This window comes from Lissotriton helveticus, chromosome 5_1 (genome assembly GCF_964261635.1).
Source record: "Lissotriton helveticus chromosome 5_1, aLisHel1.1, whole genome shotgun sequence".
Taxonomy (NCBI): domain Eukaryota; kingdom Metazoa; phylum Chordata; class Amphibia; order Caudata; family Salamandridae; genus Lissotriton; species Lissotriton helveticus.
This window is the reverse complement of record NC_136065.1, coordinates 1,194,257,010-1,194,277,440: the sequence shown is the minus strand read 5'-3', so window position 1 is coordinate 1,194,277,440 and position 20,431 is coordinate 1,194,257,010. Positions and strand designations below refer to the sequence as shown.

The window sequence follows — 20,431 nt, the reverse complement described above, 5'->3', positions numbered from 1 at the left end:
TAAGCAGTGCACAAAAGAAAAAGAAAATGATAATAACAGAATGTTATTATAATTATATTTTTCTATGGGGCACTCGGAACCAGGTGGGGGCGGGGCTGAGCTCTTTGACGCCAAAGAGAGTGAGGAGCGGTTTGCACTCCTCTAAGTGCACATGACTGTTTGGCCAGCCCTCATGTTGAAAATAAACATTGAAGTACTGGGTAGCAGGGTTGGAATGATCTCACTATCTCTGGTCGACAGTACAGCCATGGTTATTGGTGAAAGGTTTTTACATAGGGTTTAAAGCCTTTATAGAATCCCAGTGGCTAGGTTTCTTCTTAATAGGCACTGCTCTCCTCTATTTTGCATGTGTAGGGGTATTCACAAAGGGTTTCTGCTTTCTCCTCTGTTATATGCTCTTTATATAGAACCCTGTCTAAGCTTATTTATTAGGAACTGTCTAATTCACCCGGTTGTACTAAATGGGGTGGAAATAAAAATGTATGCTTATCCTGATGATGTAGCGATCTACTCATCAGATCCTATCCAAGCTGTTAACCAAATCTCAATTGAGGCCAAGGGTTTTGGGGTTGGCTCTGGATATAAGTTGAATTTGTCTAAAACACATAATGTTCTTAATTTGGAACAGATCAAATAATTTCTGGGATAGTCCCAGCCGCTACTTATCTAAGGATCAAGGACGGTGGTAAGGTGGAGCAGATTCTGCAACTGAATTATAAGTGAGGCTTCAATTTTTCTATTTTTATAGATAAATACAGACAGAAAACAATGTGTTTCCTGTCCGTATTTATTTTTAAAAGCTGAAAAATACTGAAAATTGTGCTTCTTATGAGAGACTCTCCATGCTGTCTTTCATGAATTCCAGGCAACAGCTTAGCGATAGACAGCATGGACAGTTAAAAAAGCAGGTTTATATTTCCTGAAATACAGGCCTATATTAACTGTGAGTGTGGTCTTTTGTTATATGTGGCTGCTTAATTTGCTAAAACATGACAGGCATCCAATATGAGTGCATGTCCAATAGTTGAATAAACATGAAAAGATACCATTTTACAGCTTCATTTATTCTCAAAATAAATATGGCTAAATATTAATGTCAAAATAATTAACATGGATAAATACTGACGGAAATGTTAAAAAAAATATATATATACCATAAAACCGGGAGCCCTAATTATGAGATGCTTTTACAATCTTCTAAAGCCAAGATGTGATATTAGAATCATCACCCGATAAGCATAGTTGGACGATGTAACAATGTCAAAATGAATATTCTTGCTAAATGTCTTTACCTTTTTCGTGCACTTCCATTATAGGTTCCTGATTCTCCTTTTTTAAGCAAGTGGAGAGGACTACTGGAAGCTTTATTTGTGCTTATAAGAGGGCTAGAAGGGTTAAATGATTTATGAAGCTCCCCTGCAATCAGGGCAGATTCTCACTGTCAGATTGTAAGATCTATGGCGGCATTTGGTATCCGCATTAGGAACTTGTTAAACAACCATAATATGGATTCATACACCCCTCAATATGAAATGGCTATGGAGGCTAACATAAGGTTCCTTCTATGGAACTCTGACTCAAATTATTTTAAACTGATGCGTTTTAAGATTATTAAGTATATCTGTAATTATGGGGTGAAATTAGTTTTAAGTAATCTGTTCCCACGATCCATTGTTTATACCTCTATGGGACAATCCCAATTTCCCCTCTGTATTTCTTGATTCTGTAGCCAGATCATGGTATGAGCATGCTCTAAAAACTGTCAGGCTGTTATCTGATTACAATGAGCTATATACTTTTGCAGTATTGCAAACAATATATGATCTTCCGTAACAGTCATGTAAAAAATATTTTCAAATTTGTGATTTTTTTCTACATAATCCTACATATATTGTTGCCCTTAGTGACCTGGATATTCTGATATATTTATTCACTACTGAGGGCAAGCTAATGATCAGGGAGATATTAAGAATTATAATATAATTTTAGCGATCACAGGGATGATGACTTTGCCATTCTTGCATGTAAGTGCAGTCACAGACTAGATAAGGCTATCCAACCAGAAGGTATCCTAATACTCTAGACATAATTAACTCTTTGGTCTTCTCAGATAGTCTCAAGATTGAGCAGTATAAAATTGTCTGTGTATTATATTATACGCCAGAAAAATCAGTAAGTGGGATTTTAAAGATACTAGTAATATGTTCTATTGCCCAAAATGCGGCCTTAAAGAAGCAGAAATTGTGCAAATGTTTGCTGGGTGCCCATCTTTAAATGCTTATTGGTCCAATGTAGTTGCGTCCTTCTTTCAGCATCTGGGGCTTGACCTTCAGTTACCCACTAAAGATGTTATGCTGGCTTGTAGACTTGATATTAGCCCTAGGTTATCCACTATTGTTTCCATTGCAATGATAGCTGCTCGTCTGCGCATTGCAAGGATATGGATTACCTCCACACCTCCCAGGGTTCATGAGTGGTGGGCGCTCCTTTGTCAGATATTTGAACTTGAGGCAGATATTCAGGCCCTCGTCAGTAGCAGGCTGGACTACGAAAACGCCCTCTATGCAGGAGCCTCGGCCAAACTCCTAAAACAACTACAATGGATTTAGAACGCCTCTGCACGCCTGATCCTCAACATCCCCCACCGCAGCCACATCACATCCCACCTGAGAGACCTGCACTGGCTCCCCGTCAACAAGAGGATCACCTTCAAGCTCCTCACCCACGCACACAAGGCACTCCACAACACCGGACCAGCATACCTCAACAGACGACTCACCTTCTACACCCCCAACCGCCAGCTCTGCTCTGCCGACCTCGCCACCATCCCCCGCATCCGAAGAACGACTTCCGGCGGCAGATCGTTCTCCCACCTCGCCGCCAAGACTTGGAACACCCTCCCCATCCTCCTACGGCAGACCCAGGACCTGCTTTCCTTCAGAAGACTACTCAAGACCTGGCTATTCGAGCAGTAGCAGCATTCCTCCACCCCACCCCCGTGCCTTGAGACCCCTACGGGTGAGTAGTGCACTTTACAAGTGTTCCGATTGATTGATTGATTCTGATGTTATAAGGATATAAGAGGTCACTCCAACTCCTGGCCTGCCAATCCTTCGGCAGAGCACCCAGGCACAGACCTCCGTGATATCTCCAAAAAACTCAAACAATTCCGATGTTGAGTGGATGCAATGTCAGATTTATTCCAAAATGAGTCTCCTATTGTTCAGGCACAGTGCCCGCCAGGACGCGTTTCGCTGGCCTCGTGAGAGCTTGATCACATGACGCACCACATGATAGGAAGCACAGTAAATACCAAGTGCGCTCTGATGACTCTATAAACAATTATGCCATGTTTGTGAAGCTAATAAACAGACTGAAAGTAAATGTCAAATCAGCACCAAATTTGCCATTTCATGTTAACATCCAAATGATAAAACTTGAACTACAATTTTGAATTACGACGGCCATGTGCATAAAACGATAAAGTTATGAAATATACTATAATTGTGCAAATACGCAACTCTTATAATATTTGACACAGAATTCTTGAAATTGATACGATTTGCCAATACATTGTAAATGTGCAAATAAACAAAAACTGTCAAATTTGGCCTCTATTAATGATTAAATACTGTAGCATATAGTAAACAGATTGCAACATGGAAAAAAACAAGCAAAATTAGGCATTAAATCACAGATTATCAATACTGGTTCTGAAGTAAAGACTAATTCAGAAATAAAGTGCTAGTGCATTATTAATGACCCACATTTTCAATCATCAGAATTTACATAATTAGTACTATTATTATGATTCCATGGGATCTCACAGACCAGTGCAAAATTTAGCAGTGGATCGCAGATATAAGGGGTATCAAAGCATTGAGTATATCTTGGCCACAATATCTGATTGTATTAAGATGGTGTATTTTGCTGGTTGTTTGTGCTCTTTTATTTCATTCTATTTATGGGTATCCTGTAATCCCTACATATTTTACTATTGAGTATGTTACATCAAATGTGCGTTAAAGCTACTATGAAATATTGTTATCTGAGCATATTTAATGTAAATAAAAATAATAAATAAAAAAATAAAGCTTGTATGGTTCTGTCAGTCTATTTCAGTCTATATTTCCTTATTAGATTGAGCAGTGTATAGCTTCCTGAGAAAGTTATGCACCACTAACAAAAGGTGGACCAGCACCACTTTTCACTAAAATCATGATAATTGGCACATACGCAGGAAAAAATATAGAATTGGAATGCTACCTCCAAATCATCACATTCTATCTCCACACCGCTAACCCCTGCACAGCTAATTATGTGGTCAACTGAAGGTCCATTATTGGTAAAACTGAAAACATAATTCAAGTTTGCGCTTGCTATAGGAAGCTGGATTGCAGGGTGTAAAAAATGTATAGGTGGGGGTGGGGGTACCCACCTCAAATAATAATCCCAGCCCTTGTCATTGCAAACTACTAGAGTAACCAAATAAACATATGCTTAACCCTCTGGTAGCTTGGCACAGAGCAGTCAGGCTTAACTTAGAGGCAATCTGTAAAGTATTTATGCAGTGCTCAAAAACGAAGAGTGAAAACAGATTACAAGAAAAATCCCAAACCAATTTAGAAAAATAGAGTACATTTTAATAAATAGAACACCAAAACATAAAAAAATACAACAGGTGGAACAGGAGATTGAATTTCAAAGTTTGAATTAAAAATAGTACCACAAGGGGCCAACCGCGGTTATCTGGTCTAGACCAGGTTAGAGACAAAAGTTAAGGCTGGCAATGATTCGTCCCTGGTGGAATGCTTACCTTCCAACTTAACCCCTTTTCCTCCATAAAAGTTTCTATCTACGAGTCGTCAGCGGGGAAAGTTGCAAGCTGGATCAGAAGTGGGGCTTGACGACAGTGGGTTGCTGAAGAGTGGGGTTGCATTTGCAGTCGTCGATAAAAGCAAGAAAGCTCTGTGTTAGCAAAGTACTTTCCTCTGAAGGCGTTGATGTAGATTGGAGGCTGCTTAGTGTTAGTCCCGGAGAAGTCTTCTATATTTGAACTTAGAACTATTTCTGGAAGTCAGAGCTCCTTCAGCAAGGTAAATAAACAAGCTGAGGCAGACCTGCAATTCGGCGTTGATGGGTGCAGCTTTGACCTGACCCCTGTCTTCTTTGGTTCTTCAGGCAGAAAGTTGGCAAAACATTTCTAAATCCTACTAATTGCAGTTTGAGGACAGGAGGAGTGTGCTCTAACACCAGCCAAGGATCCAAGGCCTGATGACACCACTTAAGGGTTAGGACACACTCCAACAGAGGCCAGCAGCTTGGTCCATGGCAGGTTCAGTTATAACTGGTCAGTCAGGCAGCTGCAGGGAGTGAGGCCTCTTTAACACTGGAAGCTTGCTGTATCCCTATAGCTTAAACAGTTGGTCAGTCAACTGACCCTTCAGGTCACTTCTATGGTACTGGTTTCAAGGTAAGCAGGTCTGTTCTTCCTTCAGGTTTCAGACAGCAGGGCAGTCCTCCTTTTGATCTTCACATGTCCAGGAGTGTTCTTAGGAGAAGTCTGTGGTGTCAAATCTATGCCAGTTGTCAGCCTGTTGGTGTAGTACAAGCCTTTGTCCACCCCCTACACCAGTTCTGGTCAGATCCTATACCCCCACTGGGTTTGGTGCCAGTCTGACTAGCGAGTCAAAGGGGAGACAGGATTCGTTGCGAGCTTCATCCACCAGTTACCAGGTAGGCATCTTTTGAAGGTCAGGAAGGGGCTGACACAGCAGGTCCTTTGGCCAGCCTATCAAGGGAAGAGTCCCACTCCCGGGGCCCATTGTCCACTGTCTGGTATCAATACACATCTCAGCGGACCCATCAGTGGTCAGGTAGCAGCTGGACACTGGTAGGAAAGCCTTTTTGTTTTAGTCCGGAAAATACAAAAAGTTTCCTAAAAGTAATTTCGAAAATAGTAATATACAATCCGACTTGACCATTAATTTCAATTTTAAATTACTATTAAAATGCGTCCCTAAACCATTGTTCTAGCCACTCCCAGACTGAATTTAGCACTTACATAGGGTAAGCCAGTATTAACCAATGGGAGTGCCAGCTCTACCACAGTGAAAAACGACTTTGAAGGTTTATCACTGCAAGGTCATGTAAACCGTTACATATACATGTCCTACTTTTAAAATACCAGGTACTCTGCTCCGTATGCATTTAGGGCCTACCTTAGGGTTGTCATATAATTTTAAACAGGAAGCTTTAGGCCTGGCAAAAAGTTTATTTTGCCAGGTCAAAGTGGAACTTAATAAATGCACACTCAGGCTGCAATGGCCACCCTGGAGACCTGTTTTACCGTGCTACTTCGGTGAGTGGCACAATAAGTGCTGCAGCCCACTAGTAGCATATCATTACCAGCCCTGGGTACGGCTATTACCATATACTAGGGACTTATAAATAAACGGAATGTGCCAATTAGGTGTATATAATTGCAGTTTGAAAGGGAAAGCACGGGCACTTTATTATTGTTAGCAAGGGTAAAATGCACAAAGTCCAAATTCCCAACACATGGAATAATCCTTTGAAATCTTTAAAGAATGCTAAAAGTTCTGCGAAACGTCTTTCTCAAAATCCTACAAACAAATTGTTGGGTCATCTTAGGACAAGGCTGTTCTGGTCTTGTACACATCGGACACATTATTCAAGTAGGTAGCAGTTAATTCTATTGTTATTTCTTCTGTTAAAATGCGAAATTGTACTCACACATAAAATGCTTATTCCAACGATTATCATTCCGAGCAGAGCACAGAGCCACCTGGAAAGACAAGAAAATGTTCTTTAACGTGGGAGACGTATGAGAATATGTCATGATATTCAGCTCAGCTCTGCTGGTGACTGTTGACAAGTCCTATTGGAGGCATAATGGAAAAAGAGAAAATAAATACAATCGGCCACTTTACACCCGAGTGGAAAGCAGGAAACCTCGGTAGCTTTCTTCCTACCATACATTCATGCGAATACCACAAAGGAATGCTGCATTATGAAGGCTTCCAGAATGAAAACTACACCCGATCTCTAGTAGGTTTCAGTTTAGCACACCAGATTATCCACCACCGTATTTCCTGGCCGCAAGTGTATATCATGCTGATTAGGGGAAGAAACCTACCCCACTCTGATCATATGTTTGACTTGTACCTCGTCTAATGGAGTTTTACTGTGATCAGGTACAGCTCTTGAATGTGGATAAATGTAACATGAATGTAATCATTGTATTGCATGTTGGCTTGGCTCGTGGATATCAGTGAGGGTTAGCCAGGTGTAACAGCTACTACCCCTTTGTTCTTATTTTGCTGCTGTTGTCACTTCTCATGCTACCCTTGATGATCAAAACTTTTGCTATGATTTCGGCAGGCCATATGGTGTGTCATGTCATTTTTAAAACCCTTTGGCCCTGATTCACTAAGGTAAACTTATATTTTTGTGTAAGCTGATGAGTATTTGCAATTCCCAGGGGTTTTACGAGTTGAAGCTTTATGAGTTAGAGTCTCCTCCACACATAATAAGATAGGTCACAAAGGTTATGTAAAAACACTTTTGTGTAAGTTTACGATTGTATTACTATTCACAAAGGCATTTACAAGTAGTATCTTTACGAGTGCAGTGTCTCGGCACATAAAAAGACCTATGTTTTCATGTGAAGAGACTCCGCACTCGTAGAGATACTACTCGTACAACCCTTTGTGAATAGCAAACAATCGGAAACTTACACAAAAGTGTACATTTATCTTTGTGAATCAGGCCCACAGAGTTTTGGTGAATTGGTGTCCGTGGCATGGCCAGTTGCAGTCATGAAGATAGAACATTATCCCAACCCAAGAACGATGTCCTGCTGCATGAACAATATATAATAATATATATAATATGTCCTGAGCTCTGAACAATCTCTGAATGAACGTGGGCAGAAGCGGATGAGCTGTTGGCACAACACCACTCGCTGCCTTGGCATCTAGATTTGTATTTACTTATATACTGAGTAAGTGTTGATTTACTCAGAGGGTAGCATGGCAGGTCTGTTGGGAAGGCATATACACAGGAGCGGCCCGTGCAGGTAAGAGCGGTGAGGTGTGGGGGGGGGGGGATGCGGGGGGGGGGGGAACTCGGCAGACGATGAGGGAAAATGATTATTTATTTAATTTTCCCTCGTCGTCGTCTGTCGAGTCCCTCCCCCAGCCGCCCCACTGCTCTTACCTGCATGGGCCGCTACTACATATACATAGCCCATGTGGGGAGATGAGGTAATAGAGCAGCATGGTGAAGAGCAATTACGAACAACAACACAGGTGATCAACAGATTGATAAGCACAACAAAGGAGAACGGGTTACAACAGAAAACAATTAACCTCTTCTAGCTCTACATTATTCTCATACAGTCGTCAGCTAATAGTTCTGAGAGAGGGTGGGGGGGGAAGCTAGGAACGGGAGAGGTTTTGAAATGGGGAATGAAGTGGGGACAAGAATTCTGGGATTAAAGGGTCAGTCATTTTTGGTTATTGGGTGGTCTTTCGGTGAGTGTTTGAAAAGAACGTAGTCTTTTAAATCTTACTTTTTTAACGTGTTCTGAATCAATATGCACATACATACTTCATTTCTTTGCAGGACTGTTTGTCTCCCATCCTTTTTTACGAATGGGGAGAGGGGGGGACATTAACCGTGACCTCTCCCCACCTTCTATCTTTCCCCTAATTTTTCCTTTATTACCTTTTTCCCTTTTTTAGAGAAGTTTTAACTCATTACTTGTACTACAGCTGTAATCATGACTAGGGTTGTGACTGGGTATTGTATGGTATTCCTAATATGTATCCCTTTTTCGTTCATGCCTCTGGACTTGACTTTCAGGCACAGCAACTGTTATAGCTGCCGGTCACCATGCTTAATTCTAGCATGAAACTTATCTTTATGCATGACACTACTAGAAGAGTGCTCTTATACAAGTGGAATTTTCTCTAGTTTGACACCTTCAGCCACTTCTTACATAATGGGATTCATATAACGACTTGCAGTTACATGTTCCTATTATCTATGTAAACATGGATTTAAATTCTGCTACTTGCAGTCTTGTCGCTTTAGGCGCCCTGTTTTTGCCTCTGTGCTTAGCTTAGTTTTTGCTGGTTTTATGACTCTGGGTACTTTACCACTGTTGACCAGTGCTAAAGTGCATTTGCTCTTTGTCTAAAATGTATTGGCATTTTGTTTATCCGTGTTTGCATATTTAATTTACTGGTGTTAGAAATCGGGGTCTCTAGTTGGCAGTGACTTGCACCCTGTTCAAGTAGAGACCCTTCCTTCTAGTCAGGGTAAGGGAGTTACACACCCAACATAACCCCTGCTCACCCCCTTCAAAGCTTGGCAAGAGCATTCACGCTTATCTCAGAGGCAAGGTGTAAAGCATTTGTACATAAACACACAGTAACACAGTAAAACATTGCAGATGGACACCACAGCAGTTTAGAAATATAACCAATATTTATCTAAGTAAAACAAGACCAAAACAACAAAAATTCAACATACACAAGGAAAGATATCACTTTTAAAAGGTTCAAAATAGTTCAGTCCAAAGGAAACTATGGATGCGTCACTTACATTACATCAACCTGAGATGCGTCAAAATCAAAGACGAAAACAGGCGCAGGGAATGTGAGGTGCAAGAAAAACAAAGCAATGCGTCTGCTCCTTACTCCCAAGGGAAGTGATGCATTGATTCCTTATTGCCAGAGGAGATAATGCATCGGTTCCTTGTGGTGTGACACAGATGCAGTAAAGTTGATTCCTCGAGGCTTGACCCTTGATGCTTCATTGACATTGCACCGCCTCCAGTAAGGTATCAACATTGCAACTGCCTCAGTGTTGCCTCACCTCCCGGAGCCTTGCATCATCTTTGATTCTCACTGTCTCCAAGGTACTGTACTGGGGTCTGCGTGACTCCGTAGCAGGCCTGTGCTCCATCGCGGTCAGCCTGAACTTGTGGATTCGTCCCCATCAGCACATCGAGATAGCCCTAACCGGATCTATTGTGTTTCTAAGCACTATAACTGCATTTAATCTTGAAAAATTCATATCTTGACTTGTGTATGTTGGATGTTTGTCATTTTGGTCTTGTTATACTCAGATAAACATTGGCTATTTTTCTAAACCAGCGTAGGGTACTTTTATGGTGTTTTCACTGTGTTACTGTATGTGTGTACAAATACTTCATTGCCTCTGGGGATAGGCCTTATTGCTCTGTGCAAAGCTTCCAAGGGGTTGAGCACAGGTTATCTTTGGTCTGTAATTTACTTACCCTGACTAGAGTGTGGGTCCCTACTTGGATAGGGTGCATACCTCTGCCAACTAGAAGCCCCATTTCAAGTATCTACCTACACCCTTATTTACTGCTTACAATTAAAGGATTCTGCAGCTAATGTTCTCTCAAATATTGCTATGGAATAAACCGTTCCCATTTAAAAATGATTTGTGTGTGCCCACTGCCTGCCGCCCGCAGCCTTCAACATTGTCTCCAACCCCGTTCTTATCCATCGACTGCACAAAGCCAAACAAGCACCTGCACTTTTCTGATTTGCTCTTTCCTGACAGGCCACGCCCAGTCAGTCAGCCCAGCCTTCTTCACCTCAGATGCCATCAACCTCAGGGCTCAGAGTTCCACAAGGATTCTCACACAGTTCCACCCTGTATAACACCAGCATCACCCACGCCCGCGGAATCAACATCATATCCTAAGCTGATGACACCCAGCTCATACTCGTACTCCGACACAACACCAAACACCAGACCAATTTCTACACCTGCATGACCGAAGTCACCAGATGGATGAAAACCAACAGAGACAAGATAGAAGTAGCCATCTTTTTGCAAAAGATGCACATGCAGGTCTGCTGAGCTCAGACACTCACTCACCCCTTTCGATAACCCGCATAAAGTACCTCGGACTAGTAATCGACAACCAACTCACCAGCTAAGTAAATGAAGTCTCTGTATCCTGCTTTCTCACATCCAAGATGCTCAATAAGCATGGCTCCCAACTGACATTTGCAGAACTGTCACACCCCCCCCCTTATCACCAGCAAGCTGTACTACAGTAATGGACTTTATGCTGGAATCAGTGATCAACTGACCAGAAGACTCCAGACCATCCCACCTGACTCGAGACTCCCACCCCACCTCCAGACTCCCAGCCTGCACTCACATCACTGTACACCAGAAAGAACTCCACAGGCTCTCAATCCACATTCTTCAAACTCCTCGTGCACACATGCAAAGCCTTACACAACATTGCTCCAATGTACCTCAACTGTTCCATAATCTTCCACAAACCTGCCAGATGACTTTACTGAGCCAAAATCCTACTCGCACGCCCCTCTCCAGCTTACACAGAACCAGACTCGGCGTTGATGCCTTCTACATTGCTCCTATAGTCTGGAACTACATGCCTCTGCACATCAGAGCCACCTCCTCGGTTTTTGAATTCTGCAAGAAAATGAACACCTGACGCTTGATTAAGACCCTGCCCTGGCACGATCCATACAGCTCCTGCTTGAAGCTCCAAGGTACGCTCCCCAGCAACGTGTGTGCTATACAAATACACATAACATCTTCTAATCTCTTTTAAGAGGTGCTCTTTGTCTTTACCTTGGCTGCTATTGTAAGTATTTTTCATGTACCTTGTCTGAGACTTAATTGCTAGTGATCGTAGTCAAGGATGTTACATTTATATTTAAAAGAAATACATTATTCCTTTGTAGAGTTCTGCAGCCTCCTTTATACAAAGGTGTGTGTGGTTACAGCTTTAAGAAACAAACTTCCAGAATACTTTTCCATGTTGGCTAAATAGAGAAGACCACCTGTCTTACCAAAGTTCCTTAATTACTCAAGCTCTTGTACAACTTCCCCTACCCTGACATCAAACCGTACTTAAAGCAAGTATTGTTTCATGACACTTTACACCTTCTCAACTGCCATTTTTCATTGCACTTACAGCACTGAAGTACTGTGGCACTATTACTGGTATTTAGGATGGCAATTGGATTTTTGTCATTTGAGGGTGAGCACAGGTTGCCTTGGTGTGTGTCTGACTTGCCCTGACGAGAGTGATGGATTCTGCCTGGCTTAGGTGCACACCCTTGCCAACCAGAAACCGCATTTCTAACAGAAGTGCAGACTAGTTTTGAGTGGAAAGTCTGATTTCAAAGAATTCCCAAACAGTCAGACAATCCTTCTCTGGGAGTGCCCCAAAAATACGTAACTCCATCCATACAACCTTAGGAACCAACCCTTCATACAACATCATCATGAAAAGACTCAAAAGCATGCTTTTCCGGTGTCACATGCAGGTGCGATCTAAATCAGATCAGCCGCTATTAAGAAGGATTCTTCTGGAGTTCCAGAAATGGTGATGTAAATTAGATACTAATTCTGACCCTAGATATTTCAAGAACATGCAGCTGGTTAAGTATTTATGAGTAGATCCTGACCCTTTTAACCACCTGGGTGCTGCTGACGAGCTGCGCTCGCCACGGCCGTTGGAACGTTCACACGCTGGGCTAATTTCCCCGCTGTGCTGAACGTTCTAAAAACGGGTGTGGCCGTGACGAGCTGAGCTCGTCACCAGCACGGCGGTGCTGCTCGCGGCCCCCCTCACCCCCGCACAGCGGGGGGGAAACACCGCGCAGCGAAGGGGTTAAAACCCCATTCTTGAGCCCCTGCTACTGGTTCAGACTTCCAGATTACGGATGGCCATCTCGCACCCTTCTGATGCAGACCTCCCAAAATATATCAGAGTTAACTGAAATGTCTTCATGTGGGGAGTAAATCTCCACACCTCCTCACCCTGTTTTGAATCCCTCATGTCATGTGCTTTATATATTCTCCCTTATTCTTTGTTTTACCAATACTACCAGTCACTAATAATCTATGTAAAGCACGCTGCTACCCCGGTGTGGCTAACTTGTAGCCTATAAAACTACATGTAGATAAATAAATATAGAGGTTAATACTTGGTGGAGTGCTAGTTAAGTTATTGGAGAAAACTATAAGAACAAGTGGTTTACTTTGAGTGTAGATGGAAAGAGAGTGATTGTTCATTAGTGGTTGGTTGGAGAGAAATTGAGAATAGGGAGTTCAAGTTAGTTAGACTGTAAGATCAGTGTGGAAATTGCCTAGCAAGATGGTAGGGATTTTGGGTAGTAATCTGTCTACGGTGGCATCACGATGGTCGAAGAAAGGAAGGTGGCAGATTATTGCAATGTGGGAACTAAAGTGGATGGCCGTTGGGATGGATTGGTATTCAAAAGTGTGCAGTGAAAGATTAGTTACAGTGGTAGGGATCATCGCAACTGACTTTCTGTGAAGGAGTCTGATCCCTTCAGCCTATGATGGTAGCGTGGTGTAGGAAATAGCATCACAAATGCAGTATGGAGGGAATGAAGTGAATGCCATCTGGATCGTCCATATCTTGGTGATAGTTGTGAAGGGAAGTGCAGGTAAGTGGGCACCAAAGTAGTTAGTGATATACGCAGGTTTGGGCATCCCGTAGGCAATATGAGATGCTGGTAGATACAATGAATGGGGCTTGAAGTGGAAAGGGTATATGATTTAAAGAGAAGATCGTTTGCATCCTCCCTTGAGAGAAGAGGGGGTACAATGGTAATGTGAAAGGTGTGTGTGCAAGGGGGACTGGGTGGTAGGCAGAACTCTTTAGTCACAGCTCTTGGTACAGTTTTTTTGTGTTTTTTTTTAGCAAAACATGGTGATCAACTTTTTCATGCAAGACAATTCAGTTTGTGTTGCATAATATTCCGATGTCATTATTAAAAGACCTGGCTCGCTGGAGGGCGGAGGCCAGCGCTCAATGAATTCTTACCTCCCAATTTTATGCGCCAGCACCCCGAATATATTAGTCCCAAGCAGATAGGAGACGCTCGCTGGAATGAATGCAACGCCTGCAAAGCAATAGAAGAAAGGTATGTTATCAACGGGCCTCGCGGTGGGCGAGAGGCGGCAGGGCTGATGCGCACCGATAGCGCCGTGATAAGAGGGAGCTTGGCGAGTCCGGCGGACCCCTCTCATATCCGGGCACCTTCTAATATCCGGCTGCGCAGAGGAGCGCTGATAACACACCGAAAGCAATAACAGCAGAGTCTGCGTGCATAGACAAAAGGACAAGAAGCACTCTCTAATCTGTTTAACTCGAGTCAGACACAGGGGCCTTTCAGGCCTCCCTGAGGGCGATATTAACATGGAGAGAAAGGGAGAGGCAGACAGCAGGACACCGTGGCAGGGAGAGACGGGGTGACAGAGAGAGCGAGGCCCCGAGAGGGAATAGACAGGAAGTAAGAGTGACAGAAAAGGAAGAGTGACAGCGAGCGAGAGAGACGGACGATAGAAACAGAGAGGGGAGAGAGTGAAGGAAACGAGAGGGGAGGCAGAAGAAGGCAGACAGTGAGGGAAGCAGGGAGAGAGATACAGTGATGGGAGATTGAATGAGAATAAAATACAGACGGTGCTCAATTTGTTAAAAAAAAAAAGGTAAGAGCCAGAGGCCATCTCAGGAGGTGACTGCATCTTGCACCACCCATTGCCACTGCTAGTGCCAGTGCCAACACAACTAATAAACACAAATACTTCTACAAGTGTAGCAATTGAGAGTATTCCTGGCCACCCAAAAGGTATAGGAAGGATGTGGGTGGCAGGTGTTATTCATTGTGAAAGTTTATGGAGTGATTAAACAACTGCTTTTGCGCTAATCTCAAAGTCAGACAACTACTCCACCATGTGGCTGTCTGTCATAAGAGGCGGTGTTAAGAAATAAGTGTCGATCATGAACACGATACACCACCGACCCAAATTACACTTTGGGCCACATGCATCAAGCTTTCTTTCCAGTCGCAAATGGTCCGATTCGCAATGCATCAAAGGCTTTGAATTCGCAATTTGTTGCGATTTCCTACGAAAAACAGATTTTTTTATCACACCTAACCACGTTACTTTAACCCCTTCGCCGCGCGGCAAATTCCGCCACGGCCCGAGGGGGCGCGGGGCCGGGCGTGACGCTCAGGTACCCAGGACGGCTCCCGGCCGTCATAAATCACGGTGGGCGTGTGCTCATGACGGCCAGGAGCCGTCCGAACTCCGCCCACCAATTAATTTGCCCACACAGGCGGGGAATGAACCGTGCGTGGGCGGAGCAGCAACAGTCGGACGGCTCCCGGCCATCATGAGCACACGTCTACTGTGACTCATGATGCCCAGGAGCCGTCATGAACATCGATGAGGTTAACCTTTGTTTTTTTCAGTAGCCATTTCAATTATGTGTAGAAGATTTGGGACTCAAATAGAATACAGGGAAGCTCCATTCCAAGGGAGCTACTGAGTAGCATTTATTCCTACCTATGGATTTTTGGGAGCAGATGTGACCAAATAATGGAAAATAAAAGAGCAAAAATCAACCGTGATCTCTAAATGGAGGTAATTGCTCATCTCAATGATGGAATGTTTTTTTCCCAGGAGGATCAAAGGTGAAGTTATGCAGGAAGGGCTCCTACATCTCTGTTCCAATTTGACTGAAACACAGGAGCGTCCTTTAATTTCATTGGCACACCAGAGTTTACCAAATGAAGTCTCACCCTTTTGGGTCTGTCTTCGCTATAGAATCCGAATAGGCGATTTTTACAACTTCCTGAGTCCAAGATAACTCTCATAGAAAATATATGGGGATGAGGTCACTGTGTTAAGATCAGACATTAACGGAAGGGTCTCTCTGTAGAGACAAAATACACATATACAAATATACTCAAGAAGAGAAGGCATGGCGGTAAGACAATTTTGTTGCTTAGAACGGTCATATCATCTTCGCAAGATCTAGTCTTTATTGCATGCCAGTCTGTGTAGCTGAGGTCCTTGGAGTGTTCAGTGCTCACATGGTGGGAATGATCTGTAAAGGAATTGTCAATGCAAATCATTTGTTTAGGTCTAGTGCAGACTCATTCAGTATCCATTAACACCAAGAACGAGGTATATATCACCTTACTTTTGCAGATGGACTACACCATTTGCTAGGTTCAGTATATGCATCACTTGAGAGGTGCCAAGTCTTAATCCCTGGTAGTGTTGGCAAAGGCATTTGAGGAGTTGTGTCCCCATCAAATAAAAAAAGGGCATAATGTCTTCCTGGCATTCATATGATGGCAGGTTGGAACTCAGGTATCTTCATGACAGGACCGAAAACTTCAGCCAATAGTTTTCCATTCTCCAAATTAAACACACACTAAGCTCATGACTGATTTGGGGGTTTTACTTCCCATCTGCCTGTAGCTTGTTACCTAGGGTTTGATGGGAAGTGCATTTTTTGTGGCTTGTGGTTGCAATAATAAAATGAGCAGGTTAAGGAAGCGGAATATTCGTTCACAGTTCTAGCTAGGAAAATCTGCATAGTCCTCTCTGACATGAGTAGATTACTGCTATAGTTGTTTCCAGCATTCTGGCTACAGACCTGCCAACATGGAAACATGTTTTACTCTGTTAAAAAAAGAGGCAGGGCCTCAGAGGGAGCAGGAACTGGAAGAAGAGGGCAGAGTTTTGAGCCATTACAGCTTAAGCTGCCATAGAGCACATTGGAGAGAGTGGGCCAAGAGAAAGGCCCTCCCACCCTGAGCAAAAAAAGCAAAAGGTTTCTGAAGCTCCTTCTCATGTGTGTCCCTGGGAGGATACAAAACGTTATAATGGATTTTGAAAGTGCATGGCCACTACACGAGTTGAAAACTCACTTTGAGTAAGGGTTTCCAATTTACCTGGTGCTCACCGTGTGATATTGACTCTTCGCTGGAAGTCCATTTGAAGAGTGCAGATATCGTTGGTAGCACCATATGCACACCACAGGAAATACTAGTCCTTGGTCTCACATGAGGAGTGTAGTGCAGGTGTTGGGAGACCGCATTGGTCTCATGAACAAACACCCACCAAACCCCTTCCCAATCCCCAATCCACAGCATGTGCTCCCATGAATTCCCATAGTTCAGAATTCTGAACTTGGGCCATGTCCGGGTTCTCCCCAAACCCCCTTTCTACATCAGCAGTTCAAACTGTGACCCATAACCTATCTCCATAATACCTCGCGGCGCTCCACCTACTAGGTGTAAAAACGAGGCATGGACCACTTCTTCGTAGCGAAATATTTATTTGTCCAAACAGCTAGTCATATATATATATATATATTGCTGCATTATTTATGAGAATCCAAGCTTTCAGATGAGTTTGAACCAGTGCTTAATTTGAGGCAGTGGTTTACAGTGCTTGTGTACGGTGTACGGTTAATTGTCAGCACCGGGACTTATGACAGTCTGCCACATGGTGGCGCTGTACATAAAATTTAGAAATGCGGACAACCATTGTTTATTCATTTAATATACAGTAAAAATGACTAATACCTGCCGCGCAAGCGATTCTTATAGCACAGGGGCATGGAATGGTCTAAAGTGTCACACTTGTAGGAGTGTAATGGTTAGTAGGTAAATTGGTACAGTCATTTGCAGCACTAGAAGGAACAATAGATGTCGCATGCTGCAGTTGCCTCCTTACAAGGCCCCTGGCACTTTTTTCTTTTTAATACAAATTTAGCACTTATTTGAATCTCCCGAGTCATCTCCCATCCCCTCGAAAGCAGCGGTCGTGCAGGTAAGCGCGATGGGGCAGGCGGAGGGAGGTGGGCTGTCGACAGACGACGGAATATGATGTATTTGTATTTATTTATTTATTTTTCCCCTGTTCCGTTGTCTGTTGACATCCCCCACCCGCCCAACCGTGCTTTTCCTGAACGGACTGCTCCTGGTCAAAGGACTATTATGCATCCAGCCAGGCGCGCAACACCCAATGGGCTCACGGGGCTTCAGCCCCCTCTCCCCCCCCCCCCCTCTCCCCCGTCATGTGTTACAGCCCGGGATGACACAGCTTTGCGGGCTGGCGACGATCTAATTGCAGCTGCAAGCACAGACCATTTACTTGTAAATTAGGCTTGTGTTGTGTTTTAACCCCTTCTTTCAGTCACTCTGTCTATGGTTCGAAGAATTAGCCCCCCCCCCCGAAATATTTTTCAGCCCCTCCCCCACCCCGAAATTTGACTCTAGTTGCCCGCCCGCATCCAGCCCCCTTGCAAGAACCAGCATGAAAGTGAGGGACCGGCCTTCTGTGTATAGAAACCGACATAAGCACTAATATAGGGGGGTTCGAAAGGGGCTACACATGTGACCCCAGGGGACCTTAATGTGTCCCTATGAGTTTTTTTCTCGACAAATAGGAGGGCCATAAGCACCTCTTGAATGAGGTGACACCCGTGCAGACGCTACAATTTTTGTGGAAAGGTCGCACAGCGTTCACGGATTAGCATTGGAAGTTACACCACCATTTAATAACCACTCCTCCAATGTACTCAAAAGAAAATACGATTGCAGAGTGAGGGCGCCACATGTTGAAAGGTCTGCGCCCCTCGAGAGCTGAGAGATGTACTGTAAGACTCCGACACACACTGGAAAGCAGGAAGGAAAAGCAAATAGCAAGTGCTCCGTTGGAAAGCAGCACAATAAATAACCTTATCTGACTGCAAGCAGCACCTGCGAGGCGCTCAGCTGTGTAAACACCCTGACGCAGCCCAACCACTGCAGCGGGATCTGAAGGGAGCATGGGAGTAAAACCGAGCAAACCAAACAGTTCATTTCAGGAGCGGGAGTGCCGAGAAAACTGTACTTCAGCAAAGCGGATATTGTTACCAAGTTGCCATTTCCGCGAGCACATGGTCTCCATCATCCAGATTGGCAGGGCTGGCTCGAGCATGGCGATCGCCATGTTGGCGAAGCAGATGGACCCTGGAAGAAAAACACAAGAGAGAAACTGATCTGGAGAGGAACATGCACCATTTATCACCTCAAACTGCACGATTAAATAACTGTAGACGATAAATATAGTGCATCTTGGCATACAACGTATCAACTATATTATGTTATAGCAACACATGGACGTTAAATGTTTGTATGTTTGAGAAAATAAAATGAGGAAATGAAAAATGACCAAAAACCCAGTGACTGGAGATTTCCGCTCTTCATATGATGGGGGCTCTTCCAATGAAACTCAAGCGTCCATTGAAGTCTATGGAGGCTTTGCAATGTTTGGAAATGACTCCTACAGTGCATTAGATCTCCTTTGAGATTCACCTCACAGAATCAATTAATGAAGTCACGGTACCTCAGATTCCACTCACAGGTTCTTCGTCTTCTGAACAACGTGCTTGTCAGCCCCCCGTTGGAGCGGCCACAGGGCAGGAATGGGATTCTGTGCCCCATTGGTTTTGGGTCAGGGCGTTAGCCACTGGCGTGCTGGGGGTCCGTCCTACTATGGATCTGCAAACTGGACCAAGGAGAACCATTTTCACACTCTTCTCTCAGGGTAGTAAGGGCGAGAAATTAATGGTTTCTCTGGGAGGTAGTGTGGGGGAAAGCAAGAGCTCAGAACTCAACAGGCAAAATAACATATTGTCTAGCCGAGTTCATATATTTTTTTTATTAAAAGAAAGCTCATTAATCGCACAACACAGTTTAAACTCCATAGTGCAATTAGGAGATTCAGAAACAAGGTTGTAATCCTGTTTCAGATCTTGTGTGAGTCACTACACCCTTCTCTAGCGTTTATTATGTCTGGTGTATAACTTGGGACAAGGTAATGATTAGGCCTTGCTGCAAGTCACTGAAACCCCCTCCCCCAAGCAGGGATGCACAAACAGTACAATTTGCTTTCACCTCTACATTCACCCAACAAGTCTTACATTTGTTTTGCAGACCTGAGTCTGCTTCCTAAGTTTCACATTCCACTAAAAGTTTTAGGCCCCATGATTTTCATCAGTTGCAGTACGGGTGGTGCCGGATGGACTCATGGAGCGGTCCTGCTGTGCAGGAACGGACCTTCAACCTTAAAGGCTGTTGCTGCAGCCTCACTTGGAACCTTGAAGGCTGGGATATTTTGGCATGACTGCTCTTATTTTCAGCAGTAGGGGTCTTTCTAGGCCAATTGCTGATGAGAAACTGGGGTGGCAGATACAGCCCTTAGGCCCATCTAACCCATGTGGGTGTATTTGGCAGTTGTGGCTGATCAGTGCTCCCACCACGGTGACAAATTGTTGTGGGTTTGATGTGAACAGCTTTAGTCTTTAAACCCCACAGCTGGTTTAGTCACACATGATGCTTGGTACCTGTTAAAAGTCTGAATGCGGTTCACTGCACAAATCAGCATGCAAAAAGGCTTCTAGGAACTAGGCAGGCCCTCAGCTTCTTCAGTAGAAAGTGCAGGCCTCAGAATATGTCACCTCACCTCTGGTAGACTGGCCGTCATGCAAACACCAGCATTG

The 20,431-nt window shown here is 43.8% G+C and overlaps 1 protein-coding gene across 1 annotated transcript in view; it reads right to left on the bottom strand.

Annotated features, from left to right (window-relative positions):
- Positions 1-20,431, bottom strand: part of SLC18A2 (solute carrier family 18 member A2) — a 416,215-nt gene that overhangs the window by 71,455 nt on the left and 324,329 nt on the right. The window contains exons 9-11 of the mRNA XM_078641192.1: positions 18,804-18,899; positions 13,907-13,985; positions 6,757-6,808 (exon numbers count right to left, since the gene is read on the bottom strand). Coding sequence (XP_078497318.1) covers positions 6,757-6,808; positions 13,907-13,985; positions 18,804-18,899 — 227 coding nt within the window. The remainder of the gene's footprint in view (positions 1-6,756; positions 6,809-13,906; positions 13,986-18,803; positions 18,900-20,431) is intronic.